The 9,786-nt window shown below is 45.8% G+C and overlaps 1 protein-coding gene across 1 annotated transcript in view; it reads left to right on the top strand.

Moving 5' to 3' along the window:
• The window catches only part of YARS1 (tyrosyl-tRNA synthetase 1), a 44,982-nt gene that overhangs the window by 28,140 nt on the left and 7,056 nt on the right, over positions 1-9,786 (top strand). The window contains exons 5-7 of the mRNA XM_017884420.1: positions 3,501-3,636; positions 4,123-4,208; positions 8,970-9,105. Coding sequence (XP_017739909.1) covers positions 3,501-3,636; positions 4,123-4,208; positions 8,970-9,105 — 358 coding nt within the window. The remainder of the gene's footprint in view (positions 1-3,500; positions 3,637-4,122; positions 4,209-8,969; positions 9,106-9,786) is intronic.

The following is a 9,786-nucleotide window of genomic DNA, read 5'->3' as shown; positions in this document are numbered from 1 at the left end:
ATATATTATATATTAATAATAAACCCAGCCAAAAAGTTTTTTAAAATACAAATTTAAGCCGGACGTGGTGGCTCACGCCTGTAATCCCAGCACTTTGGGAGGCCGAGGCAGACGGATCACGAGGTCAGGAGATCAAGACAATCCTGGCTAACACGGTGAAACCCCGTCTCTACTAAAAATACAAAAAATTAGCTGGGCGTGGTGGCGGGCGCCTGTAGTCCCAGCTACTCGGGAGGCTGAGGCAGGAGAATGGCGTGAACCCGGGAGGTGGAGCTTGCAGTGAACCGAGATGGTGCCACTACACTTCAGCCTGGGCGACAGAGCGAGACTCTGTCTCAAGAAAAAAAAATAAAATAAAATAAAATAAATAAAATAGAATAGAATAAACAAATTTTTTAAAAAAAGACCGGCGTGGTGGTTCATGCCTGTAATCCCAGCACCTTGGGAGGCCAAGGCAGACAAATCACCTGAGGTCAGGAGTTCGAGACCAACCTGTCCAACATGGTGAAACCCCATTTCTGCTAAAAGTACAAAAATTAGCTAGGCGTGGTGGCAGGTGCCTGTAATCCCAGCTACTCGGGAGGCTTAGGCAGGATAATTGCTTGAACCCAGGAAGCGGAGGTTGCAGTGAGCTGAGATCATGCCATTGCACTCCAGCCTGGGCAATAAGAGCGAGACTCCCTCTCCAAAAAAAACAGGCCAGGGACAGTGGCTCACACCTGTAATCCCAGCACTTTGGGAGGCCAAGGCAGGTGGATCACCTGAGGTCAGGAGTTCCCGACCAGCCTGGCCAACATGGTGAAACCCCTTCTCTACTAAAAATACAAAATTCAGCTGGGTGTGGCGGCATGCACCTGTAATCCCAGCTACTCAGGAGGCTGAGGCAGGAGAATCACTTGAACCCAGGAGGCAGAGGTTGCACTGAGTCAAGATTGTGTCACTGCACTCCAGCCTAGGCCACAGAGTGAGACTCCATCTCAAAAAAAAAAAAAAAAAAAAGATTGCCTGGCCCAATCCCAAGAGATTTTGATTCATTAGGTTTGGGTGGAACCCAGTAAAAGGTGATTCATATACTGTCACATGTGAGCTAGAATTTGGTAACCACTGAACTCAAATGACCATGAACTCACTCTTTCCAAATAAGAAACAAAGCCTATTACCTAAAAAGGAAAAATGACTGTAGATAATATATAATACCTAGTGTGGCTGATTGCTGTGAACCAGTAGCCTCACACATTGTTGATAGCAGTGTTGATTAGGATACCTTTCAAAAACCAATTTTGAACCTAGCAATTTTGGGCAGCTTAATGAAATGATTCTAGAGAAGGCAAAAAAACTGCAAAGATGTCCAATGTAGCATTATATGTAATTTGCAAAAATTAGGATAGAATCTAAGAGTTTGGAGTTTGTTAAATTATGCTTCCACTAATTATTGGGAATATAATACGGCATAAAAACTGTAAGTAGGCTATACATTGTGGTTCACACCTGTAATCCTAGCACTTTGGGAAGCCAAAGTAGGCAGCTAACTCGAGTCCAGGGGTTCAAGACCAACCTTGGCAACATGATAAAACCCCATCACTACAAAAAATTTTAACAATTAGCTAGGCATAGTGGCATGCACCAATAGTCCCAGCTACATGGGAGGCTGAGGTAGGAGGACTACTTGAGCCTGGGAGGCAAAGGTTGCAGTGGGCCATGATCATGCCACCACATTCCAGCCTGGGTGGCAAAGCAAGTGATATCCTATCAATCCCAACACTTTGGGAAGCTGAGGCAGGAGGATTGCTAGAAGCCAGGAGTTTGAGACTGTCCTGGGCAACACAGTGAGACCCCATTTTAACAAAAATAAAAATTTGCTAGGCATGCCAGGCGCAGTGGCTCATGCCTGTAATCCCAGCACTTTGGGGAACCAAGGCAGGTGGATCACCTAAGGTCGAGAGTTCGACACCAGCCTGACCAACATGGAGAAACTCCGTCTCTACTAAAAATACAAAATCAGCCAGGCATGGTGGTGCATGCCTGTAATCCCAGCTACTTGGGAGGCTGAGGCAGGAAAACTGCTTGAACCCGGGAGGCGGAGGTTGCGGTGCGCCGAGATCACGCCATTGCACTCCAGCCTGGACAACAAAAGCAAAACTCTGTCTCAAAAAAAAAAAAAAATTAGCCAGGCATGGTTGTGTACACCTGTAGTCCTAGCTCCTCATGAGGCTGAGGTCAGAGGATCACTTAATGGCAGGAGTTTGAGGTTACAGTGGACTATAATTGCACCACTGTACTCCATCCTGAGCAACAGAGCAAGACCATCTCAAAAGAAAAGAAAATTATAAGAAAGGACCAGGTAGCCACTCAGAAATACTTAAAAGATAGACATTTATTCTCCAACTATGAATTCATAACAATTTTGTGTGCTATAAACAAAGCCTGAGAAGAACACAAAAAATAAAATAGTTTAATTTGTTAGATGGCAGGATTTTGAGTGGTTTTTCACTCTGTCGCCCAGGCTGGAGTGTAGTGGCATGATCATGCCTCACTGCAGTTTCAACCTCCTGGGCTCAAGTGATCCTCCTGCCTCAGCCTCCCGAGTAGCTGGGACCACAGGTGCCTACTACCACACCCAGCTATTTTTTTGTTTTCAGTAGAGATGAGGTCTTACTATGTTGCCCATGCTGGTCTTGAACGCCTAGGCTCAAGTGACCCTCCAGCCTCCCAAAGTAATAAGACTACAGGCGTGAGCCACTGTGCCCAGCCTAATGTTAAAATATTTTTATTGCCGGGGTGCGGTGGCTCACGCCTGTAATCCCAGCACTTTGAGAGACCAAGGCGGGCGGATCACTAGGTCAGGAGATTGAGACCATCCTGGCTACCACCGTCTCTACTAAAAATACAAAAACAAAATTAGCCGAGTGTGGTGATGGGCGCCTGTAGTCCCAGCTATTCAGGAGGCTGAGGCAGGAGAATGGCGTGAACCCAGGAGGCGGAGCTTGCAGTGAGCAAAGATCACACCACTGCACTCCAGCCTGGGCGACAGAGTGAGACTCCGTCTCAAAAATATGTATATATATATATTTTTTTATTTTTACCGTGTCCACAGGAAAATATCTGCAAGCACCTAATGTTAAAATCTTTGTAAAAAAATTTGTTTTAGCTAGGCACAGTGGCTCACACCCTTAATCCCATCACTTTGGGAGGCCAAGGCAGGAGAATTGCTTGAGCCCAGAAGTTTGAGACCCGCCTGGGCCACATGATGAAACCCTGTCTCTACGAAAAATAGAAGAATTAACTGAGCGTGGTGACACATTCCTGTAGTCCCAGCTTTCCAGGACGCTGAGATGGGAGAATCTCTTGAGCCCAGGAGGTTGAGGCTGCAGTGAGTCAGCATTGTGCCACTGCACTCCAGCCTGGGCGACAGAGAAGAAAAAACAAAATTTAACTCGTATCAGTTGAGCATATTCTCATTTTCAACCACAAGAGGTCCTCTTCCCTTCCATGACTTCTAGGAGTCCAAGATTGATCTCCTTGATCGGAAGGAGGATGTGAAGAAAAAACTGAAGAAGGCCTTCTGTGAGCCAGGAAATGTGGAGAACAATGGGGTTCTGTCCTTCATCAAGCATGTCCTTTTTCCCCTTAAGTCCGGTAACACTCTCTGTTTTCTTCCTAGAGGCCAGGCTAGAATAGAAAAATTCATGCTGTGCTCATACTTGTGATTTGTCACAGACCGTTCCTCCAGGGACTGGCTGCCCTGATTCTCTGCTCTGATTTCTTATATATTAAAGTATGAATGATGTTGGGATGTAATTTAATTGTTCTTATATTCGTTACCAGGGTAGGTTCTGAGGGAATATTGGAGTGGGCAGAGGTGTTAGAAGTAAGGGTGGGGGCAGACATGTTGAACTAGAGGAATACAACAAAATAGATATAAACCACAAGCCTTCCCCTGAAGCAGCTGAGATGCTAGCTGGGTATACAATAGTGCCATTCATCCAATCTAAGAATAATAAAATACCATACCATAAAATTCAGAATATATGGCAAAAACTACAAATAGTCATGCATGTGGGTTAGGAATGCCGATGCTGCCACTGTCAATGAGTTTGCTGACATGGATCCTTTTCCTTACAGAGTTTGTGATCCTACGAGATGAGAAATGGGGTGGAAACAAAACCTACACAGCTTACACGGACCTGGAAAAGGACTTTGCTGCTGAGGTAATATGAAAGGAAAAGGAATCCTTTCCTGAAGATCTGTATTTTATTTTTTGCTGACTGTTAGAACTTTAGAACAACTTGTTCTGTGTAGAAGTAAGCTGCCTGGTATTTTTTCTCTACTTTTGGTAATCTCACCAGTGTCTCTTTTCCTTCAAAACTGCAGTTTTGGTTAAAGTTTCTTGTCAGTTAGCTTTTCTGATTTAGGAATTTCGTTAAATGCAGACGGATTTCTATCCCTCAGGGCCCTTAAAGGCCTTACCTGGCGGGGACTTTTTCTCACCTCTTCTCAGGAAACATTTCTTATCAGTAAATGTCTGTAATCTTATGCACACGGGTAGTCTCTTTAGGATGTACAAAAGCAGTTCTCATTCAGTAGAACCCATACTTCTTCAAGTACCCATACAACCATTCAGCCATTCGGTTTTTCACTTTCTGTACCATATTCAATAAATTACATGAGATACTAAAAAAAAAAAAAGAAAGAAAGAAAGAAAAGAAGAGAATGTACTGGGCACAGGGGCTCACGCCTGTAATCCCAGCACTTTGAGAGGCTGAGGTGGGCGGATCACCTAAGGTCGGGAGTTCGAGACCAGCCTGACCAACATGGAGAAACCCCGTCTTTACTAAAAATACAAAAAATTAGCCAGGCATGGTGGCACGCGTCTGTAATCACAGCTACTCGGGAGGCTGAGGCAGGAGAATTGCTTGAACCTGGGAGGCAGAGGTTGTGGTGAGCTGAGATTGCACCATTGCACTCCAGCCTGGGCAACAAGAGTGAAACTCTCTCTCAAAAAGAAAAAAAGAAAGGAAAAGAAAAGGAAGAAAGATAATCCTCACGGAACTCTGCCAGACCTCTCCATCTTGGCCCACCAGGTTTGTAGTTATATGCTACAGGGGTTTTTTTCTGTGTTTTTGCGGGTTTTTTTTTTTTTTGGGTGTTTTTTTTTTTTTTTTTTTTTTTTGAAATGGAGTCTCACTCCGTCGCCTAGGCTGGAGTGCAGTGGCACAATCTTGGCTCACTGCAACCTCCGCCTCCCAGGTTGAAGCGATTCTCCTGCCTCAGCCTCCCAAGTAGTTGGGATTACAGGTGCCTGCCACCACACCGGCTAATTTTTTATTTTTTAGTAGAGATGGGGTTTCACCATGTTGGCCGGGCTGGTCTTGNGTTTCCTCCTTTTTTTTTTTTTTTTTTTTTTTTTTTCTTGAAATGGAGTCTCACTCCGTCGCCTAGGCTGGAGTGCAGTGGCACAATCTTGGCTCACTGCAACCTCCGCCTCCCAGGTTGAAGCGATTCTCCTGCCTCAGCCTCCCAAGTAGTTGGGATTACAGGTGCCTGCCACCACACCGGCTAATTTTTTATTTTTTAGTAGAGATGGGGTTTCACCATGTTGGCCGGGCTGGTCTTGAACTCCTGACCTCAGGTAATCTGCCCACCTCGGCCTCCCAAAGTGCTGGAATTACAGGTGTGAGCCCCCGCGCTCAGCCAGGGCTCTGTCTATGCTCTCCAGGGCTGCATATTTTGTTAATGGCTTCGATGAAGATTCAGGTGGTTCCCAGATTCGATGGGCAAATGGTACAAAGCTAACATACTGGTGCTTTAATCACTCTCCAAAGGACTTAGCAGGCTGGAATAAAGGACTGAACTCAGCAAAGATGAAGTATTTCAGGAACAGGTGCAAAATCAGGGTTCAAAAATAAGAGATAATTATAAAAGGACAGAATAGAGGCTCCTATTCATTTCAACAGACACTTTAACAAAAGACTTACTAGGTGCCCATGTGTTAGGCACTATGCTAGGGACTGATATTACACAGAGGGTTCAGTCCTCCTAAAGCTCAGTCCAGTAGGAGAGGCAGACTTGTAAATATTTCATTGGCTGCATTTTTCATTGGCTGCATTTTACATATGTATCAATATGTATATTTTAACATATGTGTGTATATATGTGAATATAACGTGAAAATATATATTACATGTGAATATATATAATGAAAAGAATATATATATATCTATATGTATATATACCAGAAATAATATAGAAGGAAGTGATTAACTGACTCTCTAGAAAAGCTTGTGGAGGAGACACTATCCAAGCACTATTTTGCTTGAGGAATAGGAGTTCACAAGGAAATCTGTGAGGGAATAAATTGTACAAAGACATGGTAGGATGAAACAGCATGATGTATGAGGAATTGCAGGTGGTTTGATCTGACTAGAGTCTTAAAAGGTGCGGGGAGGATTGTGGGATAGATAGGCAGGGCCAGGTCACAAAGGGAAGACATAATACCGCATATAGGGAATGAAATGGGAGGTGTTGTCCGGGCGCGGTGGCTCAAGTCTGTAATCCCAGCACTTTGGGAGGCCGAGGCAGATGGATCACGAGGTCAGGAGATCAAGACCATCCTGGCTAACACGGTGAAACCCTGTCTCTACTAAAAAATGCAAAAAAAAAACTAGCCAGGCGAGGTGGCGGGCGCCTGTAGTCCCAGCTACTCGGGAGGCTGAGGCAGGAGAATGGCGTAAACCTGGGAGGTGGAGCTTGCAGTGAGTTGAGATCCGGCCACTGCACTCCAGTCTGGGCAACAGAGCGAGACTCCATCTCAAAAAAAAAAAAAAGAAAGAAAGAAATGGGAGGTGTTGTGATTGACTCTGAATTCGGGTCCAACCAATTTATTGGGGCTGTTAGAAATGTCAATATATGCCAGGTGCGGTGGCTCACACCTGTAATCCCAACACTTTGGGAGGCCAAGGCAGGAGAATTGGCTTGAGCTCAGGAGTTGAAGACTAGCCTGGGCAACATAGTGAGACTCTGTCTCTACAAAAAAAAAAAAAATCAAAATACTGGCCAGCCATGATGGCGCATGCTATACTCGCAGCCACTGGGAAGGCTGAGGTGGGAGGATCGCTTGAGCCCAGGAAGGAGATCAAAGCTGCAGTGAGCCATGATTGCATCACTGCACTCCAGCTGGGTAACAGCGTGACCATGTCTCAAAAAAAAAGTCTTTTGTGGGAATTAGGAATAGATGAAATGCCTCAGAAAAAAGGTCTGCAGCCACGTTATCCAACAGTACTTTCTGTGGTGGTGGGTATGTCCTATCTCTACTGCCTGATGCAGAGGCCACATGTGGCTATTGAGCACTTGCAATGTGGCAGGCGCAGCTGAAGAAGTGAATTTCAGTTTACATTTAAATACCCACACAAGGCTAGTAACCACCATATTGGACAGCGGCAGCCCTAGAGCTTTTTATTAAACTTAAATATTCCCGGCCGGGCGTGGTGGCTCAAGCCTATAATCCCAGCACTTTGGGAGGCCGAGACGGGTGGATCACGAGGTCAGGAGATCAAGACCATCCTGGCTAACACAGTGAAACCCCGTTTCTACTAAAAAAAATACAAAAAACTAGCCAGGCGAGGTAGCGGGCGCCTGTAGTCCCTGTTACTCGGGAGGCTGAGGCAGGAGAATGGTGTAAACCCGGGAGGCGGAGCTTGCAGTGAGCTGAGATCTGGCCACTGCACTCCAGCCTGGGCGACAGAGCGAGACTCCGTCTCAAAAAAAAAAAAATATTCCCAAGGAAATGAAGAAGTAGCATCAGAAACAAAAATGTTCGCATTGTTGTATTGAAAGTATTCATTCCTAAGGGATGTCCCCTCAGAATATCTAGAAGATTCTTTCAGACCAAATTTGAGATATAAAAAAAGCAGTCAGCTGGGCATGGTGGCTCATACCTGTAATCCCAGCACTTTGGGAGGCTGAAGCAGGTGGATCACGAGGTCAGGAGTTCAAGACCAGTCTGGGCAACACGGTGAAACCCTGTCTGTACTAAAATACAAAAAATTAGCTGGGCGTGGCTGCATGCGACTGTAGTGTCAGCTACTCAGGAGGCTGAGGCAGGAGAATCGCTTGAACCCAGGAGGTGGAGGTTGCAGTGAGTTGAAATTGCGCCACTTGCACCCCAGCCTGGGCAACGGAGCGAGACTCAAAAAAAGGGCAGTCACAGGACACAAGGAACAAAATGGAATTACTGAACTACTACCATGTACCAGCAGTGTCATCATGTTCACCCACATTCAGTGATTTAACCCTCATCCCCATCCTGTGACATATAGCTATTATTAGCCTCACTTTATAAGTAACAAAGCCAACACTGGCCGGGTGCATTGGCTCATGCCTGTAATCCCAGCACTTTGGAAGGGAGAGGCAGGCAGATTGCCTGAATCCAGGAGTTCAAGACCAGCCTGGGTAACAGCGAGATCCTGTCTCTACAAAAAGAAAAGAAAAAAAGAATCAGCCAGAGCTTAGAGGGGTTATGTGCCTAGTTTGGAGTCACACACAGCTAGCTGGGAATCTAATCTGGGTCTGTCGAACTCCAAAGCCCTTGCTCTTTCTTCTTCAGCTCTCTCCCTCAGGTTATCTTTAGGCCTTGGATTACCTATGTGAATGTTTCTCTGCTTGTAAATACCACTTGGTCTGTGACCCTACTCTAAGCATAAATGGAGGACTAGAAGAATTAGACTAACAAATACATTCAGCTCCTAAACACCCTCAAGTTAGTATAGATTTCAGAATCAAAAGACTTGGATTTCGGACATGTTAGTCTTTCTGAATGTGTTTTCCCTTCTCTCTTCTACCTGCCTCACAAGATTATCACAAGCATCAAATAAGACTGTTGGGAAAAACTCCCTTGATCCTACTTTCTTGGATTCAGGTGTCCTGTGCCCTGTTCTAGACCTTATCTCACTAGATCTTGTTTGATTCTGCAGGTTGTACATCCTGGAGACCTGAAGAATTCTGTTGAAGTCGCGCTGAACAAGTTGCTGGATCCAATCCGGGAAAAGTTTAATACCCCTGCCCTGAAGAAACTGGCCAGCGCTGCCTACCCAGATCCCTCGAAGCAGAGTAAGGCCAGCCGGAAAGGGGCTGATGTCATCAGGAAAGAGAGCTTGTCAATGAGCCTTGGAAAAATGCCTGTCTTCAATTGAGGGCACAACAACCCAGGGGGTCTGAGTGGAGGAATGTCACATCCTACTGGCTCCTAGAGTGGAACTTGAGTCATTTTGATTTGGGTTTGGTGAACACCAGTAAGTGATCACATCCTTTTGTACCAGCATTGCTGAGAGCTGCTGGTGTAAGATGTATACTTGGGTTCTTCTTGTCTGTTTGCTAAATCTGCCTCTTCGTTAAAGATAGTGACTGGGGCCAGACACAGTTGCTCACACCTGTAATCTTAACACTTTGGAAGGCTGAGGCGATCACTTGAGCCCAAAAGTTAGAGATCAAAACCCAGTCTCGGCCGGGCGCGGTGGCTCAAGCCTGTAATCCCAGCACTTTGGGAGGCCGAGACGGGCAGATCACGAGGTCAGGAGATCGAGACCATCCTGGCTAACACGGTGAAACCCCGTCTCTACTAAAAACTACAAAAAACTAGCCGGGCGAGGTGGCAGCGCCTGTAGTCCCAGCTACCCGGGAGGCTGAGGCAGGAGAATGGCGTGAACTCAGGAGGCGGAGCTTGCAGTGAGCTGAGATCCGGCCACAGCACTCCAGCCTGGGTGACAGAGCGAGACTCCGTCTCAAAAAAAA

The sequence above is a fragment of the Rhinopithecus bieti genome, unplaced genomic scaffold, assembly GCF_001698545.2.
Source record: "Rhinopithecus bieti isolate Rb0 unplaced genomic scaffold, ASM169854v2 scaffold_13029, whole genome shotgun sequence".
NCBI lineage: Eukaryota > Metazoa > Chordata > Mammalia > Primates > Cercopithecidae > Rhinopithecus > Rhinopithecus bieti.
Note: the sequence above shows the minus strand (reverse complement) of the source record. Positions and strands in the feature narration are given on the sequence as shown.